The sequence below is a fragment of the Rhamphochromis longiceps genome, linkage group LG8, assembly GCF_057381845.1.
Source record: "Rhamphochromis longiceps isolate RC_006_pf linkage group LG8, R_longiceps_female_GT1.1, whole genome shotgun sequence".
In the NCBI taxonomy this organism is placed as follows: Eukaryota; Metazoa; Chordata; class Actinopteri; order Cichliformes; family Cichlidae; genus Rhamphochromis; species Rhamphochromis longiceps.
In genome coordinates, this window is record NC_140564.1 from 5,298,779 (window position 1) to 5,319,194 (window position 20,416).

Consider the following 20,416-nt stretch of genomic DNA (forward strand, 5'->3'; position numbering starts at 1 on the left):
GTCACGGGGGTGGGCGTGGAAAGGATTTTGGCCTGATGCGCCATATTATTTTGACCCCGAAAATGGCGCATCAGGCCAAAATCCTTTCCACGCAGCCAATCAGAATCATCTATGTCATGTGATCATGAGTACAGCAGCAGATTGTTCTAGTGAGAGTTTCGAAGCACTATGGATGAAGGTAAATGCACCTTTCAATTGTTTGCCAACCGCCAATACGACTGTCAGAAAGAAAGAAAGAAGAAAGAGTTTGAAGGTACCAGCTCTCAGGTATGAAGCTAACTTTCAAAAGTTACATGAGTACAAACAGGTACCTTGTCGGGTTTTTTTCGTTTGCTTGTTTTTGGTTGGTTTTTTTTTTAACCCTGTCCTGTCTGGCTGTTTTTGTGGCACAAATATAACGGTGTAGAGAAAGAGTTGAGCGCGCACGGGCAGAAATGTTGAGAGCGCCAGCAACACGTTGTTAGCGAGCGCAAATGCAAAAACCGAGCGAGAGGGGCTGCTGTTGTGTGTGTTAGTGATGGGTCGTTCGCGAACGAAATGGCTCTTAGAGCCGTCTCTTTGACGTGAACGACGGGAGCCGGCTCCTTATCGCGAGCCGTCACGTGGTTTTTTTTCTCTCTCTCTCTCTCTCGCTCTCTCTCTCGCACGTTTTTCCGCTTCACTCTGCACGTGGGCAGAGGGGGGGAGGGGCGGTAGTTACTCTCAGTAGCACAGGAACAGCCAGAGGGAGAGAGAGAGAAAGAGAGCCAGGGATAGAAAGGTATAGTAATCATCCACAACTATTTTCGGTTGCAGATGATAAAGGATTCAGAAAGTTTATTCATGCGGGCCCATATGACAGAGAATATACATGTTCTTTTTGTTTTCATATTATAATTTATATTTAATTGTGTTGTGGTTTGCAGTGTTTTGTGTTGTTTTCACTTTAAATTTGTAAAAGGAAAAAGATGAAAATTTAAATAGTTAAAAGTTGAAATGTGAATAGTTGATTTTTGTATTATATGATTTATTTATTACATTTTATGTGGATTTTGCAGCAAAATTATCCACACCCACCGCCGCGCTATGAATTGTGGGATATATGGGACCACGAAGCGTGCACCGGACCACGCTTGATATTTGGGGAAATCGACGGCGCATTTGAAGTACGCTTCGAGTTGGGACAGTCGTCACGTGGCGGTGACGTAATCGCACTCAGAATGCGTACTTCAAGCGTGCGGTCTCTGAATTGGGACACAGCCCCAGTCTCCATTTCAACTTGTGTTGAAAGTGCGGACTTCAAATGATATTCTCTTAATTGTGTTAATAGGCCACGTAAAACCAGAGTTATGATTCGAAACAGTACAAACGGTGTTTTCTGAGGACAGCGCTACCAAACACTCTCCGTTGGCGACCAAAATTTTAAAAACAAAATAAAAAAAAAAAAAAAAGGATGCATGTCTGCCATTACCTGCCAAAACCGGAAGTAACATAATATTTTGTGGGAAACGTAGTTTTTCCCCTCAGGGCCTTGATGAACCTATACTGGTGGTTTTAAGTTATGTCTGACATATGTCTGTGCAGTTTCTGGGATGCTTAGACCTCAAAATGCACTGTTGGAAATTATTTTATTTTCTATGTTTTGTTCTGTTACTTTTCTAAAAACAGATGGTGATCTTTTCTAAAAGCGATAGGACAGGTGTGGAGGAGAGTGAAGCAAGAGAATGGGTTCCTAAGGTGGGCAAGAAAAATCCAGCTAAGTTTCTGTAAATATGTTGTTTTCACACATCCATGGAAAATGAGCAAAATATATATTTTTCTGCTCTAATAACAGTCTGTGAGCTCATCTGAAGATGATGGGACAGATGACTGGAAACCCACACAGGATGAATCTGAAGGCTATTCAGAAGAGGAGGAAGAACAAGAACGTAAAAGGATTCCTAAGGTAGCCATGAAAAACAAAACTGGGTGTCCTATGCCACAAAGAGATGTGAAATTCATCCTCAGTTTCACTGCTTCCACAATCTATACATTCAACAAAATATGTCTTTGTATTCTTCTACGTCACATGGTCAGCTCATATGTATGGAACACCAGGACTGCCATAATGAATTAATTAAATACACCATTAGATAATTAATTAAATGTGGCAATAATTAATTAAAGAGAAGATTTAGAAGAAGATTAGAAATGAGTGATGATGGGAAACCTCCACCAGATAAATTTAAAGACAACTGAGAAAAGATGAGTTTAAGGAAGAGGTGAGTTAGCTCCAGTCCATTTTTAGTGAGGTCATGAGGAGGAGTAGTAGTGGGTTTCGTACACAAGATGAATTCAAAGACAGTATATATATTCAAAGAAATATAAAGGTCAAATCAAAAGTAGTCAGAATTACTAACAGTACTGCAGATAATTTATTTTCATTGGCATTTGTAAATATTAAGTAAGAGTAAGACAAAAAATAAAACTTTTTTAGTAGTTGTATGCGTCTTCTTTTTGTGTACAGGGGGCGTTCGTGAGCAGTGAGTTGCCGCAGAGGACAGAGGAACGGCAACAGGTTGCTGTCGCCTCAAAGTCTCAAAGGCATCACTATGTCAGAAATGGACACAAGTGTCCCATATGTGGACGTGTATATGCTGACTTCATCTACAGTTCACAGGGTGAGTAACGTGATCCCGCTGTGACACGCCTCCCTGCAGCAGCCATGTTGGTGACTCTGTCTCACATTATTTCAGATCAGAGTTTCCAGACCTCCGGAGTTTACAGCGCCACTGAGACCTCCACCAATCAGGTAAGAGCTGACCTCTGCCTCTGTCTCCTGTTAGTGTGATGCAGGTCAGCATAATGTTGCACATGAAAATTGGTTTGAAATTTGCACGTGTGAAGAGGTCATGTGATCAGTGACCCCATGAAGCTGTAATCAGTCTGTTTCTATTTTATTTTGAAAGGATGAGCAGGAAGGAGGCGTGGCTGACTCTCCCACGAGATCAGACGTGAACTTCAGCTACAGCCAGCAGGTACGTCCCGCAGCGTAGCTTGAAGGTGACATCATCGCGTGTGTGACAGCGGTGCCAGGGTAGCTCAGTGGTTGGCGCTGCTGCCTCACAGTCTGAGCGTCTCGTTTCAGACCCGGGGAAGTTCAACTTCCTGCTTCAGACTTCAGGAGAATATTGTTGCGACCGCGCCACAGACTGCAGCTGCCATCTCTGCTCCGCCTCGTCTCGGTGGGCGGCGATAAGCTGGACAGAGAACAGCTCTAAACATTGTTCGTCCAATCAAAAACCTGTACAGCAGGCCTAAAGCGCCTGTCCAACGTCATCCTCCAGAGGTCGCAACCTCTGAAGGTAATGGTGCTTGGACTTTGAGCACTTCCTGTTCCTGTGACGCGCCGAGCTCTCTTCTTCTCTTGGTTTTGGTCTAACGGCAGTCGGGACAAAGTCTGAGTGTGTATTTCCTGTTTCTGTTCAAAAACATAAACGCATTCATTCCTTTCTTCATACGGGAACAGGGATATCTGCATCTGACTGAAAGGAGTATTCCTTTTTCTCTTATGTCCATCACACTTTTTCTAGGATAGACTACTTGACTAGTATTGCATGTGCCTGTGAATACCGTGCCATAGTTATATCAGACCACGCCCCTTTAATTCTGACTGGCTATGCCTGACTTACCTAGAACAGACAGGAGTTGGCGTTTTAACCCCACACTACTATCTGATCAGTGTGTTGAGCAGTATGTGTAGACTGCAGAGTCCTCCAGTATTACTTCAATTTGGGCATCCAGGTAAGAGACACCTGAACAGTAAACAGCAGTCTTTGAAGCGGCGCTGACAGGTGAAGGTGAGACGCCTGAATGAACTCACGGAGCATCACAGAATGTTGATTCTGTTCTGGACGTTTTCAGTGGGAGAAACCTTTCGTTATCATCCAGGTGATCCTTCAGTCTCAGCTGACTGCAGGTTTCCGACCTATAAACGGGACATAATGACTGAAACTAGCTCAGCTCCTCCACTGGCAGATCTGTTTTAGCAGCAGAAGTCTGAGTGCACCTGAGTCACTTGCAGGTGTGGTAAACATCTTCCAAGGGCACTCTGATCACCTGGGTCCTGTGGAGGTCATGTGACTGGTGTTCCTCTCCTTTAACCTGTGGCTGCCGTTTCAAAGAGACACACGTTTCCTTCAGGTTCTTTGAATGTTTATAGATGATTCTGCAGGTGTTTCAGGTTCAGGTGATGACATGATGCTGTGAATTTGTCATGTGACCGTCATGTGACCATCTGTCTCCTCAGTGGTACCATCAGAGCTGCTGGAAGCAACAGCAGCAGCTGTATCCCGCCTCCTCACCTGAGACTGCCTACCCCTACCAGCCCTACACGCCCTACCTGGGCCAGGAGCCCCCTCTGCACGGTAAGAGTGATCGGTTCCAGCAGGTGGTGCTGCACTTCCTCCACCTGTATACAAAAGATGCAAGTTTCATCTTTTAGCTGAGCCTTCACTTCCGTAGCGAAGCCTTTCACAATAAAACAGTGCGATCAGGTAGGAGGCAACTGTGGGGAACACATGACTAACAGGAAGATGTGTGCAGTGATGTCATTACAGCATGGATGGTCCCTCAGGTGTTTTAATTTAAGCTCCACCCCCTTTACTGTGACTTGATCTGTCCCATCTTCCGTCCCCAGCTGCCTCCCAGCCGTTCTCTGAGACTGGGCGGATCTCCCATCAGCCCGCCAGCTCCTACCCAGAATCCTCCAGGTCTGCAGATGGACAGACAGAGGGACGCAACGGCGGTCAGTACTTTACCTTTACCTTTGGAGTGCACACGCTGCCAAAACAGGAAGTGTTTGTCAATAAAACAGTGTAGAAGTGCCGGAGGTCAGCAGGTCTGTTGGTGAAGCTTTACAGCTGCATAATGGTGAGAGTGGCGCAATGAGGACGGAAGGGTGGGGCAAACCCTACACCATCCAGCTGTCACATTCCTGTACCCAATGACTACTGTATTGTTATTAAGGTGAAATTTGACCGGATGAACATAGCAAACAGGCGTGGCAACAGACAGGAAGTGCGGTGCAGTAATTCTGGAGTCAGATGAAGGCAGAAGCACAATGGGCCAATTGCAGGCGCTGTTAGTCATTGGTCAGGTCACATGATTAGTGTGCCTCCACATTAAAACCCAAATTTTCTGCATTATAAACGAATTTACTTTGAAAATAAAGGCATGTGGTTTGTCTCCTCAGGTGTCTCCATGGAAAGCTCCTCCTCCATCAGTCCTACTCCTCCAGGCTCCGCCCCCTCCTCTGCTCTCCTCTACCCAGATCAGTCGCCCCTCCCTCCTCTCCCACTGCTCCACCTGCCATATGAAGCTCCACCCCCAAGCACCTACCTGACTACAGCCCCTGCACCTCCTCTTCCACATCCCGCCCACCACCCTCACCACTCTTCCTACCACCCATACAGGCCAATATCGACTGGAGGCCACGTTCTCATGTTGTTGGATACATTGCTGCCCCGCCCCCTCACCACACAGACACACTCTACATCCCACCCACTATGTAACGTGCATATTAGCTCAAGGCTAAAACCCCTTTTGTTTTGAATTAGTGGTAACATTATTATGAACACTTTTCCTGCAGCAAGACTTTCAAAATTAAAGTTAGGATTTAAAGGTAAATATTGGCTGGATGTTAATGGATGTTGCTGTTGGTTAAAATTCATGTTGTGACAGCCAATATGAGGTGGTGGGTGTGACCAGTCCCTATTTGTGGAGGGATCTTTGTGTTGATGTTTTGTTTTTTGGGTTTTGGGTGAATAAAGTTTGTTTCACCAGCAGATGGCGTTTTTGCTTCATCACATGACTATTGTCCAGCTAACAGTCCCAAACATCAACTTCCTGTTTTTTATGCTTTGAGCAAACAGGAAGTAAAATAATAAAGCCAGAAAGGTGCGATTCTCCACAGGACGTGAGAGATGGGGATCAGAGGGGAGTTACAGGTGATAGGTCGTCATCTCTGGCGAGGGGGCAGCGCCTCAGTGTGTCAGTTTGAGCTCTCAGGTAGAAAACTCTCACCTGTGCAGGTTAGGGGTGAGTGTGATTCATAGCAGCAGAAAATTTGAGAGCTTTGGAGGCTGACTCTGATTTTCTTAGTTTCCATGGAAACTAAAATCAATAAAGGCATTTTTTTCCATTACAGCTGCTGTGACACTGAAGTTCAGTAAGTAATCTGATTACACTGAGACAAAGGTTGATGGATGTTTGAACGACTACTTTGTCCAGACCTGTGATGAGCAGCGAAGCCTGAGACGACTCCCCCCACCCCCACTGAGTCGCCTGTTGTCATTTTTAAACCTTTATTGACACAGGAAGTGGCGTCACAGCCAAGAATAGAAACGCGGTGATGGAGGGACGTCCCTCAGCCCAGGAACTCTTTATCTGGATTTGCTTATGGTGACATCATCATTCGGGATGAGCTCACGTGGATGTAGCTGCTCCATCCACCGCCGCTTGTTTCATAGAGAAAAGCGCCACAGGTTGTATGAAAATCTGCAGATGGCGTGTTGACTCAGCCTGATACATGTTTAAATTATACTGTATGTGTATTGATCACTGTGGGTTTTTATAGATCTGATTGGTTAACGGGTGCTGGTTTCATACCTGCTGATAAGTTACCATGGTAACTTTTGATAGGAAGCACCTTCAGAAAAGCCTGAGTTACGTGCAGTTACCTGGATTAGAGGTCGGTTTGTGTGCTTATCCATTTGTTTTGTTGATGGAACCATGAATTCTGCAGTTTACCATCCTCTGGTTTAGTCAAAGTCCTGACGGCTTCATGCTCTAAAACCCTCCAGTGTGACTGAATTACAACAATTCTGCACAGACTGTTTTCTAAAACAGCGAGAGAACAATGAGCAGAACAGCAAGCATAGCAAAATATTACCTTTTAATTTCAGTGTAACATACAGCCGCCTGATAACAGCACCACAGGTAGGTTATTTACACAAACACTGGACGTTTGGAAGGTGCCCTTATTAACCCACCGGCAACAGTTGCCGTTTTAACCCCCACACATCAACAAAATTAAACATACAGTCAGTAGGACAAGTCTAAGGAGTGAAATGCATTCACTTATTTTGCTGCGAAAAATCTGGGATTAGACGGGTTCCATCATTTCAAAGAAACAAAGAACTGGACAGGTTGGACTTTTATCGAGCTGCTGTGAAGCCTCTGGTGCTCCGGGATGACGGCCCCAGGAGCTCAGATCATTGGTCTGACCCCCACCCCACCCTCAGAGATGGAAGACCTCGCTCGACCCCAAAAATCAGGTGTGCTGATGACATCACAGTGACCTGATCTGAGGTCAGCGCCACCGCTCTGATCACAGATCAATGATCAGCTGTAAAAACCAAAGTACTATGACAGAGAAGTAGCTCCAGCATCGGCCTCAGTGCCCGGGTAGGTTACGTATGTGTTGTCACGGGAACAGTTTTGCTGGGATCTCTATGGTCCAGAGGTCGCGACCTCCCAGAGCTCTCAGTGGGGCCTTCAGCCAGCGAGGGTTGGACAGGTTAGTCAGGTGCTTCTCCTGCAGACCAATCAGCACGGCCGACTGCTCCAGGCACTGTAGGTCCTTCCCCTGGAGGGAGGCGGGGCAAAGCCAGGTCTGGCCCACATCCACCAATCCTAAAAGAGACCACAGGGTTCGTTCAGGGATGTGTAAATGTGGCAGAGTAAATAGTGATTCTAACCTGCCACCACGCCGCGGCCGAACCGCTCCCCGGACTCCAGAAGTGCCTCAATCTGTCCATCCCCAGCAGGCCGCTTAGCACCGCCCACCACTCCAACCCCTCCCAGTCACGCTGAGCCACGTGGACCGCCAGCGTCTGGTTCTCCAGTGGAGCGAGCAGCGGCCTCCAGCGGCTCTCCACCGTCTTTACCCCGTCCAGAACCAGGCCGGCATACGGCTGCCGGTGTTCCAGATCTACTGGCGTTTAGATCAACTGGCGTTGGTCGAACAGATGTGTGGCAGTCTTGCGTTTCAGTAGCTCCTACCGACAAACCAGCAAAAAAAAGCCAAATGTGTCATCTGTGACACTTGTGAGGTTGTCTCAAACACACTCCGTCAGTCTTGATGCTGTTGAACAACAAAATGTTTAAAAATGTGGCGAGTTTACCTGGTGATATCCTCGTGCGCCACGCGATCGCGAAAACAGCAAACAAGTAACACCACGCCGTTGTTGTTCACGGGACAGCAAGAGTAAACGATCGGGAGACTCTTGTCGTCGTTATCGTTCCCCTCGCACGGTTTATTTCTCCGAATTCAGCGTTTTTGCTTCACAACTACAGCGTGCAGTTTACTTTGTGCACTAACATGGAGTCGAGTCAACCAGCGCCACCTCTGGCCAAGTGCCACAGCCTACAGCCAGATCAACCTGTGACACACATCTGCACCACGTTTGAATTCGTGTCATGCACATTTGTACCTTTCAATTGTGTCTGTTTGTGCGTCATGCAAATAAACCTTTGGAAAGAATGAAATGATATCATATATTCCTTATTGGCCTACATTTGTACAAAATTCCAAATTATATACACAAAGTCATAGAAATCACCACTCCAATTGGTCATCATGATTTTAATATTCTCTTTTTCCATAACAATGAAATACACCTTGGACAAATATGACACATCAATATTTCATTAGTGTTGTCACATCACATCCTGTAAGCATCGTCTGTCTGTGTCTTTTCCCTGAAAATGAATATTTCCAGCCAATATAGGCAATTCATCAACATGGCTGGAGTTATATACAGTCTGTATAAGTGTGGTTAATCTAATGAAGATTTGTAAGGAGACGGCAGTTACTGTGAATTCACAGCAGTTACACAGTGATTAGTAATAAACAGCCAGTGAGAGTGAGTGGATATGACTGTTCCCACCACTAACACATGACCATAGGCCACTACTAGATTAACTTGTGACACATCTGCACCTGCTGCTATGATCACATTGAGTAGAGGCTGAGTGGCTGCACTTACCCCTGGTACATCCAAATCTACCCACAAACATGTTGAAAGATGCAATGCCAGCAATGTGGATTGTCAACACTGAAAACAATCAGTAAGCAAAGACAACAGGGATCATTTGTTTCTGTTTATTTAGCACCCACAACATTTGTAGTCGCCTTCTGCACAGGGGAAGTCCACACACACCGTGTGGTACCACTTTCCACAGAAGGTGCAATCTGCAAGATTGAATGAGATTGTCAGGGTCATTGTCTGACTGTTTATTACTAATCACTGTGTAACTGCTGTACATTCACAGTAACTGCCATCTCCTTATAAATGTTTATTAGATTGACCACACTTATGCAGACTGTATATCACAACCAACTCTAACATGTTTGTTTGCAGAGGGCAGACACAGACAGACTACGCTAACGACATGTGATGTTACAACACTGGTGAAATATTAGTGTGTTCACGACATTTTTCGTATGGGCAAAAGTATTGATATCAGGATGGTGATTCTTATGTGTATGTCATTTGGCATTTTGTACAAATGTAGGCTGATAATAAATACATGATATCATTTCATTCATTTCAAAGGTTTATTTGCATGACGCACAAACAGACACAATTGAAAGGTACAAATGTGCATGACACAAATTCAAACGTGGTGCAGATGTGTGTCACAGGTTGATCTGGCTGTAGGCTGTGGCACTTGGCCAGAGGTGGCGCTGGTTGACTCGACTCCATGTTAGTGCACAAAGTAAACTGCACGCTGTAGTTGTGAAGCAAAAACGCTGAATTCGGAGAAATAAACCGTGCGAGGGGAACGATAACGACGACAAGAGTCTCCCGATCGTTTACTCTTGCTGTCCTGTGAACAACAACGGCGTGGTGTTACTTGTTTGCTGTTTTCGCGATCGCGTCACGCATGAGGATATCACCAGGTAAACTCGCCACATTTTTAAACATTTTGTTGTTCAACAGCATCAAGACTGACGGAGTGTGTTTGAGACAACCTCACAAGTGTCACAGATGACACATTTGGCGTTTTTTTGCTGGTTTGTCGGTAGCAGCTCCTGAAACGCAAGACTGCCACACATCTGTTCGACCAACGCCAGTTGATCTAAACGCCAGTAGATCTGGAACACCGGAACAACAGGCACGGCACCTGCACCGCCATGTCTGCAAAACAAGCGCACCCAAACAGGACGCACTTTTCAGAGGTATGAAACATTTTCAGGGTTTTTTTTAGCCCCTTTTGCATTAGTGCCTGCTCGACTCGCCACAACTCGACTACACTGGGTTTCCACTATAACCAATACCATCTAATATGGGTGCTCGTTGTTATAGCAACGTGTAATCTTAATTAAAATGTGACATGAATGCGGGGGCTGTTTGTCAGATTCCGGGAGCATGGCGTTGTTTCTTGGAGCAAACCGTCCTAGTGTACATTCCTGCGGTCACACAATAATTCCAGCAGAAATTTAAGTAGATAGGGCGGGTTGCCACTTAATTTTGTGTTGTGCACATGCGCAGAAACAACAGGTAGGATGGTTTGTGAGGTCGCATGGATTCCCAGAACACATTTCTCTCATTTTTTTGTGAAGTAGATGTTCTCATGACCTATCGAGTGATGCCACTGACCAGCCAATCAGTGGCATGCTGTCCGATGACGTAATAGTTTAATACCTGCTCGGATCGCTTGGAACCCGTCCGAGCAGGTACTAAAGCAGTACCAGGAACTAGTGATGTGACGTTCTGTGTCGAGGCTTCAAAGCTTGTGTCGAGTAATTGAGGGGGCGTTTCCGCGATGCGCGTATCGAGGCTTGCTTCATTTACGGGAGGAGCTGAAAAGACAGTGTCACTATAATTATCGTGCGAGTTACAGGTTTTTCACAATTTGCCTCAAAGTGACACAAGGTCTAAAAACTCCCCATTCAAAGTCTCAGAGCTAAAATACTGAAACTGAAGGCATTTTCTGTAACTTTATTGCAGTTTATTGTTTGATAACAGCATTTTGGTTATTTTGTAAGTGATTTAAGTGTTACTCACATCCTGTCACTGCTGAGATTTCTTCTGCTATGATGGGTCATTGGAGTTTAACTGCCTAACAGTTACATTTATTTCTGTACCTCAATAAATCATGCTCAGTTTTTCCACATGATCTCTCCTTATTGAACTGCTTTTGTAGATAAGCTTCAAGCCAGAAAGCAACAACACCTAAACCAAAAATATTATCATCAGAAGTGAGAAAGTGTCTGGACTATCTCCAGCTGCGTTGCATGTATTAAAGATAACTTCAGACACTGTCTGGTTGTCATGTCTGAAACAGGCTGTACAGTCACACAGATAAAAGACAGCAGTCATGTTTCTAATATTACAAATCAACCAGAAAGATTATGAAGATAAAAGCTGTGAGACCCCACTAGAGAACGGATGGCTTGTTATCATTACATGAAGTGATTTAGAAATAAGCTGCCAAGTGGCTGCTGTGGCTGCTGCTGCTGCTGTTGCCTTTCTAAGATGCCCTCCACAATCTTCTCTATTGAGACTTGTGTCAGTGGTGTAGACAGGGCAGGAGGAGGCGGGTTAAAGACGGCAGGGCTCTATGGTGACTACAGGGACACTAGTTGTTTCACTGCCTTCAGTTAAAGACTGCCACAGCAGCTGCTGGGCAGCCACAGGTTTTGGAACAGAGGGTGGGGGCTGAAGGGCAGCTGGTTCATCTTTTCTCAGAGTTTTGTGTTTGTCCCAGTTCAGAGGGACTGGACGGCAGCCTGGCTCTCTGTATTCAAGCCCAAATTGCTCTCCAGTGTCTCTGTCAGAGAGGTGAAGTGCAGTGTACTTCTCCTGACCAGTCACTCTTCTGGAGGCTGCATTAAACTCCACCACTAGAGCTGGATCAAAAACACAAGGTAGCATGACACCTGGCTGCTTAAGCTCCACCAGTCGTTGGTAGTTCCATCGTGCCACCCCTGTGATGCCCTGGGCCTGGAATAGTTCAGTGGAAACGTGAGTCCCGGTGATCCACTGGGCCTGGTGGAAATGATAACCCTCCTGCTGTGAAGTGCCTCGGACAGGAATCCAGATGGGGACCTTGGCACCTTCACCAGGGACATGGTTAAGCTGAAGAGTCCCACCGTACCTAAACATTACACCCTCTGAGAGTTCAGGGTCACTTAGGCAGCCACGCAGAATGTGCACTGCGTCACGTCTTCAGCATGGATGGCTTGAAGAGTGGGACGTTGTTGGGGTCTGTGGCCAGGTGAAAATGGTTCAGGACCTTTTCCACTCTGTTCAGCAGCTCAGTGGGTTGTGGTATTTGGATCCTGCAGTGCTCCCTTATGTGTTGCTTTGTGGGATTAGCAGGATGGATGCCACAGAACTTATAAGCATCCTGGAGCCTCTTCAGGTCTGCCTGATCAACCACTGAGAATGCCGCAGAGAGAAGCTGGCAGAAAGTGCTGAACAGAGGAAGATGCTCAGAGGTACACTCCCACAAAAATCGCCTCAGGCAGTGGAACAGGTCCAGTTTTACAATAATGTTCTTGTTGTAGTGGGTTCGAGAGGCACAGCTGTTTGCCACTGGTCCAGATGTGGCCGCAGCAACAACAGCAGGAGTGGTTTTTCAGGCATCCCACGATAGATTTTCGACAGGGATGCAGTCTGGGATCTTAAATGGAGCACAGCAATCCCTAAATGTAAGAAATACAAATACATGTAAGTATATGGAATATTATGTGTGTGCATCAAATTGATCTGAAAAAGAAAAACTCAGTTTTTCCAGACAGATTAGCAGTTTGAATGACAACGATGATTACGGTTTTTACCTGTCCACCCAGTGGTAGCCGGCCTTTTCCACTCCTGCATCACTGTACCTCTTGGCCATTCCCTGGTACATGGGCTCCAAGGACCTTTCTGTGTCAGACTGAACCATGACCCACGAAACAATCAGCCAGTTTTCATTCATTATGGAATAACTGGACATGACCCCAGATGCCAGCATGACTTTTCGTGCCACCTTCCTGATGTGGTCAGACCTGGAAATGTGGCCAAAAGTGCCCTGGAGGAGTTTGGATATGGCTGGATGTTGACGTCGGAATTCGTCGAGCAGGCAGTCAGTCAGGTAATGGCTGGACACAGAGACGCCACACCAGGCATGTGGGTCTTCATAAGACCTGAACTCCTGTGGCTTATTTTCCTTCCTCAGGAACTGCCCAATGGTCCTCTGTGCATGAGCTCCTGCCTCAGAATCCCAGACCGATCCTGTGGCATGGAGGTACGTCAGGTGAGCTCGCTCGTACTTGAGGTGCATGAGTTCATTTATTTGGTTTGCCATGTCTGTTGGAGATTTGCCAGTCCTCCTGAGCTCATCCATAACAGACTTGCAGATGGCCTTTTTGTTTGTAAGAAAAGCAGGGAGAAGGTTGGTAAACCTTTGGGCAGTTTCTCCAGCCATCGTGGATTGTCAGCAAACCAGTTCCTGCGACAAGCCCTGCAGCAGAGTCGTGAAGACAGGATGTAATACTGACCACTGGTGCCAACAATTACACGTGGCCTGCCCACACCAGCAGAGACCACTTGTGAACGAAAGCAACCATGGAGACATGGCAAGATATAATTGTTTCTTAACCTGACCATGATAGCACTCTCAGGTTTCATTTTACATTTTATGCACAGGGCGATTACATCTGATTGGGTCACTTCCAAACTCGTCCTGCCTTTGTCATCATCATCATCTTCATCCGCTTTATCCGAGGCCAGGTCGCGGGGGCAGCAGCCTAAGCAGAGAAGCCCAGACCTCCCTCTCCCCAGCAGTGTTGCCACAGTTACTTTGAAAAAGTAATATATTACGGACTACTGATTACTCCTTCCAAAAGTAACTTAGTTACTTTACTGATTAGTTTATTTTTAAAGTAACTAAGTTAGATTACTAGTTACTTTATTAGTTACTTTCAGAAGCAGCCAATAACACTCCCCACTGCCTCAACATAAAAACATCAACCAATTTTGCCAATACTCACTTTATTGGAAGTGTATTTTAACAGTAATGTCAACAATATATCTCCTGACATTTGAAGTTGAACTTAAAACTTTTTTCCTGACAGAAATACTTGTTTGTATGAAAATAAAGACAGTCTTGTTACTTCACTTAACATAAATACTTTTTATAAAAAAACAAAAACAAACAAAGAGTCTTTCTTGACTTCCCTTAAGATACTTTTTATACCATCCACATGTAAACACTATTGTCCGCTTTTGTAACTTTGGACTAATCTTATGAAAAAAAAAAGAGACTGCAGGTCCAACTTAAATTGCCTTACTTCCTTGCAGGTAATTGATTTAAGTTAATCAACTTGAAAACTTTAATAAGTTTATTAAGTGACTTTGATAAACTTAATTTAATTACTTGTAAATAGTTATTTAAATTGGATTCCCCATTCTCTGTTTTTTCAGTATATGTTGTCATCGCATGTTATGGGGGAAACAGTAGAGTGGAGCGAGTAAACCAGTGGTTGTACCTCATTAACAGAAGCTTCTCAAACCTTTTGTCAGAAAGTCGATGTCTTTTAGGCGTGAGCACCAAACCTCCCAGACTAAAAAGCCGCTCCACAGGAGCACTTGATGGGGTTGGAGTGTTATACTTTAAAAAAATTGTCTTTATGCTTGAAAATTTATGCAGAATCTGAAGGTCGTAGCCTGACATCAGGTAGTCCATGACTTCTTTTTCTGCAGAATAGGTCCCCTCCTCTGGCTCTGCCTCAAAAGTGAAAAAGTCCATCTCACCTTGGCTGCTAGATGTAGTAGCACTGGGCACACTGGCAGGGTTTTTTGCCAGAGGAACAGTGGTGCAACACTCTGCTGTCAGAAGCTGTTTTACTCGCTCCCTCCTTCCTGCATCTCTCAGCCATCGGAGTTTGAATTTTGGACAACTGGCAGCTGCAAGAAGGGCATCTTTGTCGTCCAGCACACCGGCGAAATGAGTCTGAATAGCCTAAAAAACATAATTGATATTTTTTATGCCTACAATTTATTATGTTATTGAATTATTTGCAAACCATGCCTAATATGAGATCAGTATTATGGATTTATTTTGTTTTAGGTTACTTGTAAACATTTTAATTGTTTTAATCTTATTTTTCAATGATAATTAATATTCTGTTCCATGTTTGTGAATTGTATGAAGCAAAAAATCTGACTAATTTCAAGATAGAGCGTACCTGTACAATGGCATCTGGAAGGCCTGCAGTCATCCTGGAGAGGTCATCTTTCACAGCCTGGGTCTTCTGCATCAGAACTTCAAGTGTTGGTAGTAAAGTATGGACAGTCGCCTTGTAAAATGTCCAGTGCTGCAGTCAGAGGTTTCATGGACATGCAGTACTCATGCAGGAACTGGTATTCTTGATCTTTGAAGCACTTCAGTCCTAGCTTTGTGCACAGAGTATTCAGCTCACCCATGGGGATTTCTGCAATTCTCTTTACAGCATCAAAAAAGGAATTCCACCTTGTGGATGTTGGTATTAGGAGCTTTCTTTTGCTGATTTCTTCCACTGTTTCTGATGCAAGTGTAGATCTACTCGATTTGGTCCAAAGAGCTGTGCATTTTGCTGTGCTGCTCCTATACACAGCCCTGCTCTCTGCATTAGTTGTTAAATGTTTCTCCACATCACGTGTGCAAATTATGTTGATGGTGTGCGAAGCACACCTGCGGTGCGGGGGAAGAGACAGCTGACCATCACTTTCATTCTCAGCCGAGAGGATTTCTGACAGATCAGAAAAAGTGACATCGTCGTCTTTGGGGCTGGACTCTTCCTCCTCCATCTCATCATCGGACTCCGTGACAGGATGATAAACTTGAAACGCCTTAACAAAGTTGGATCCATTATCAGTAACTGTTGCAACTACTTTGTTGAGTAATCCATAAGAGGAGTGGATGTTTTCGATTTCTGTACCAATGACATCATACGTGTGTCTACCACGAATTCGCCTACATGCTAATGCAACCTTGTGGCGCTCTAATGTGGTTCTACTGATCCAGTGGAGCGTTACTCCCATATAGCTTCTGTTGTTAGCAGTCCAAATATCCACGGTAGTTGAAACAAAGTCAATCTCTTTCAGTGTGGCCTTCAAATTTCTCTCCATTTCTGTAAACTCCTTCTCCAAGTAAGAAGTAAAAGTCGTTCGGTGAGGCAGCTCGGCATTAACAGAAGTAGGGATCTTTTTTATTATGGCACGAAACGAGGGCGAGTCAACAGTGTTTATAGGTAGCATTTCTTCTACAATATACTGCGCGACCAACTTCTTCAATTCTTCATCACTTACTGGTTTTGCACCAAAGTCCAACTTTTGTTGTTTGGGGGGTGTAGGACCTTCTGCGGAAGTCACGGCTCTCTGCTTCGGACCACTTGGTGGGACTCTCTCTGTGAGTTTGACTGAGCTGTGCTGCGACTCCAAATGTTTCTTTAAGTTTGACGTAGTGTTTTTGAAGGTAGATAACACTTTTTCGCCAACACAGAGTGTACAACGAACCTTAATATTTAAATCTTTAGTTGACAGAAACTCAAAATAGTGACTATATTTCCAGCTAAAGAACGAACATCACTCTCCCTCCATTGTTGTTTACACTTTTTTACGTCGCTGGCTGCTTGTGAGCGGGAAACGTGACCTGTCGCTTATGTGACGTTTCACGACACGTATGCGTTTGTCATCCGCTGAGACGAAAAGAAGAAACCAAATCTTTTTGCTTAAAAAATAGTAACGCACAGTGGTTTGAACAAGTAACTTTAATCTGACTACTGTTATGGAAATAGTAACGCGTTAGATTAGTCGTTACTGAAAAAGTGGTCATATTTGGAGTAACGCGTTACTAAGCAACGCGTTACCGGCATCACTGCTCCCCAGCCACCTCCTCCAGCTTATCCGGGGGAACACCAAGGCGTTCCCAGGCCAGCCGAGAGATATAATCTTTCCAGCGTGTCCTGGGTCTGCCCTGGGGCCTTTGTACACAGCTTAAATATTTCTGATTGGATCTCACATTTTTTATTTTTTTTTAGACCAAAGTATCAATATATTCCATTGCACTTTTTTTTCTCGTGCACTAGTTTTTAGTTAGTTATTGTCTCCCTTTCATCATGAAAACAAAGGTAACTGACAAAAATTATGACAAAAATAATTGGTCAGTGAAATTAACACTGGATAAGAGCACCCATGCTGATGTAGCATTAACTTGTAGCTTAAAAATAGCACGCACAAACCATTCCATAGGTGCAAGATTTGCATGACAAATTGAGGTATTCAGTACAGTTTCTATTACAACATTTTATTGAGATTGATGCCATATATAGGTTGTTCCCCCAAGGATCGATATAGTCTGTGTAGTTGGAATTACTGGGTGGTCCCATCATGCTGTGTCCACATCAGTCAAATATCTGTTGCAGTCAGCTGGACCACAATTAAATAATTCTGAGCAGCACTTGGCAGACTGCAGCAGCCTGCATGTGTGTGTTCCATGAAAATCAAAAGTAACAAAAACCCTGCCATTCCTCAAGCCTGAATCATTTCAGTCACATTTTCTCCTGGAGATGTCTAAAGACAGGCTGTCTTTTGTTGCCATAGAGACCTGAATCCCCCCCGAACACAGTGTAGAGATCTGGCAGGTTTTTGACCATAATTCCGGGTTGTCACCCTCTGGCAGTAATAGGGGGAATATGTAGCACACAAGCACAAACTCCTTGTCTTGGTACAGAGCTCTCACTGCGGGACCAAAGTGCCACTTAAATCCAGACTCAAATTTTCTGTGATTGCAGGTTCCGATGGAGACATCGCCTGTTCATCATCTCCGCTCCCAACGACGAGGAGTGGGCCTATCAGCAGCAGCCTTACGCCCTCAACAGCCAAGCCTGCAATCTGGGTGAGTCACCAGAAGTCAACCAGTTTCACTTTTCAGAGGTCACTTCAGTTGCTAAAAGCTCAAATATGCTCGCCACCCAAGCTCTAATTGTGTCTCTCTGCTGCTAGGTGCTGTTTAGGTGATGTAGGTTTTTTTCTCCAAAATCTGCTGCCTGCTGCAACCAAAAAACAAATCTATAAGAAACACAGTTGCAGGCTCAATGAACCGATTGTTAGTGTGATTAACACTTCTTAGTCTAATTTATCGTTGTTATAAGATTTTACTATTTTGCTTATTTCTATTGTTTTACTGTATTATCTGTTTATTTACTCATGTAATGCAAAGCTTAAAGGAGCACATAGTGTTCACATATTTTTATGCCTTTGACACGTGTGCATAGACACATGAACTCTGCTTTAACTGCTGAATAGAGGAAGAGGCTCCTTGGTAACAGGAAAAAACCGTCTTCTCTGAAAGAGAGCGACTACACACACACATACATTCACACATACATCTTTACTATCTTTAGATATACTCAAGTCTGAAAAAGAGGAAATGTCATGAAACTGCTTCTGTGTATAAATAAAGCCTGACTGCAGCACTTCGGTGTGAGTATCCATTCTCTCTCACCCGTGCACGTAGTTCTTTGAAAACTCTCTGACTGTCTTGTATTCCTTCTTAGTATATAATGTCAACAAACTACTGACATTTAATTGGTCCTTCGAGCCGGATAGTTGACTGATATTATTAGTCCAACTGTCCACAGACGGAGTCTTCGGATCCTGACGTCGTGACCGCCTGCACTGAAACGCTCGCTTCCAGGAAGATGAGGAAAGACCACAGTCGTAAATTCGTCTGCTGGCCGGTGTTTACTCAGGCTTCACGGCGACAGGACTCGATAACACCGGATAAGAACACAGCGCTACTTTGAAGGTGAATATAACACAGTCATAAACATCATGCGTTTGAAATAAATCGACTTTACAACGACACTCATACCTGTAGAATCCTGTGTGGATAATAAGAGTCCTGTGTGGACACTAAGAGAGGTCCTGTGTGAACCGAAGGTTCGAAAGTAACCTATAAGACGGGATTGCACTTCCTGTGTGGATCGCACCCGCTAAAAACTTTAACAAGGGAAGGTTAGAAAGTAACCTATAAGACGGGATTGCACTTCCTGTGTGGATCGCACCCGCTAAAAACTTTAACAAGGGAAGGAGTGTCGAGTAAAAGCAGGTTTTTTTTAAGCGCGCAATGTATATGTGTAAAGAGTAAGTACGCCTTTGAATAGAGACTCTAGGTCTCTGTGCTACTCTTCTGTTTTCCTGTGAGGTATTGTGTGGTGGGAAAGAGAAAGGTTGCGCTTCATCGCATAAAATTGGGGCCGCCCTGAGTTTAGCTCAGGGTAGAAGGCTGCCTCAATAACCTCCTCCGACCTTTGTATCCACCAAACTTCATAGTGTATGTGTTGGCAGTATTAATAAAATAAACATAAAACAAATAAATTAAAATGGGAAATGAACCCACAAGACCTGAATTAACCGCTGATGAGCAGTGGATGGAGAAAATCCATCCAGGTGCCGGCCAAAATAAGCGCAAATAGGTGGAGAAATCCAAAGAAACTAAATTGTCCTACGTGGAGACCCTCCAAACAGAACTAAATAATGTAATATACTTGGCATGACGATCATGCCCAGATTGTATAAAATAAATAAAAGGAAATCATTCACATGAAAACCTTTTCTATAAAAAGAGAGATGCATAAGGTAGATTATGGCTGTGTCATTGTTCAGCCGAGGAAAGTGTGTGAAAAGATAAATGTCTCCAGCTTGGAAATGGGTGAGAACTGCAGCTCTCCCACAGTCCTTGATGGATACAAAATAAAATATAATAATAAACTACTTGGTTCGACATGCAACAGAGAGAATGAATGTGAATGAAGGTTGGATCTGAGATGAGGCAAACAGAAGACCAGTCTAAAAATAGGAAAAAGGAAATTTGTACAGATTGGATGAATTCTAAATCATCTGTTTGCTGAGTAAGATGATCCTAACTATTAATAATATTAATAATGGTATAAAATTAATAACAGGAAGTATCCTAGTCAGTATGATGTGAGATGGACAACTGTTATGAAGTCGTCTGCATCAAGCTTAAGGTTTGCTCAAACTCAGTATAATGACATATGAGATGAAGAAAATAAAGGCAATATCTAAACCAATTAGGTGCATAGAGGCACTTAACCTGTTTGAAAACCTGTAATTTATCCTAGATAAAATATTACTGAGATGTGGAGCACGTTTATAATAACAACTAATAAGCCAAACCCTGTAGATAATAACTAAACCTACAGGATTGAGAAGCTGAATTAAATATGTGGACACCGCTAAGTTGATGAGCATGTTACACATTTTCTTTTATCTTTATTTATTTTATTATTTTTTAGATCAGAGGCTGCATGCTATTAAAAGCCCACACATGCAGCTGTCTGTGAGCTCAGTTTTCCCCTGACACTTCTGCTTTGTTTCTGACAGCATTTTTCTTT

At 44.1% G+C, this 20,416-nt stretch overlaps 1 protein-coding gene and 2 pseudogenes across 2 annotated transcripts; 1 reads left to right on the top strand and 2 right to left on the bottom strand.

Moving 5' to 3' along the window:
* The first annotated feature begins 77 nt into the window (after positions 1 to 77).
* On the top strand, positions 78 to 5,798 carry LOC146662974 (uncharacterized). Of its 2 annotated transcripts, none has more exons than XM_085415543.1 (9): positions 78 to 267; positions 1,648 to 1,716; positions 1,814 to 1,924; positions 2,486 to 2,639; positions 2,715 to 2,770; positions 2,928 to 2,996; positions 4,268 to 4,385; positions 4,658 to 4,765; positions 5,213 to 5,798. In XM_085415543.1, the coding sequence occupies exons 1-9, from the start codon at positions 169 to 171 to the stop codon at positions 5,569 to 5,571; spliced, it is 1,143 nt and encodes a 380-aa protein (XP_085271669.1). In that variant the 5' UTR covers positions 78 to 168; the 3' UTR covers positions 5,572 to 5,798. The 2 variants fall into 2 exon arrangements, with proteins under 2 accessions (XP_085271669.1, XP_085271670.1); XM_085415544.1 differs by having other exon boundaries at positions 158 to 178.
* Positions 5,799 to 6,806: 1,008 nt separating this feature from the next.
* Positions 6,807 to 7,961, bottom strand: LOC146662975 (EOLA-like protein; annotated as a pseudogene).
* A 1,600-nt stretch (positions 7,962 to 9,561) lies between these two features.
* On the bottom strand, positions 9,562 to 18,644 carry LOC146662976 (uncharacterized; annotated as a pseudogene).
* Between the last annotated feature and the right edge of the window lie 1,772 nt (positions 18,645 to 20,416).

Bases quoted from the DNA above. Each gene is read 5' to 3' on its own strand.
- LOC146662974 (XM_085415543.1), top strand. From the start codon at position 169: ATGGATGAAGGTAAATGCACCTTTCAATTGTTTGCCAACCGCCAATAC. The intron at 2,640-2,714 runs GTGAGTAACGTG...ACATTATTTCAG, and splicing joins CTTCATCTACAGTTCACAGG to ATCAGAGTTTCCAGACCTCC. The intron at 2,771-2,927 runs GTAAGAGCTGAC...TTATTTTGAAAG, and splicing joins CTGAGACCTCCACCAATCAG to GATGAGCAGGAAGGAGGCGT.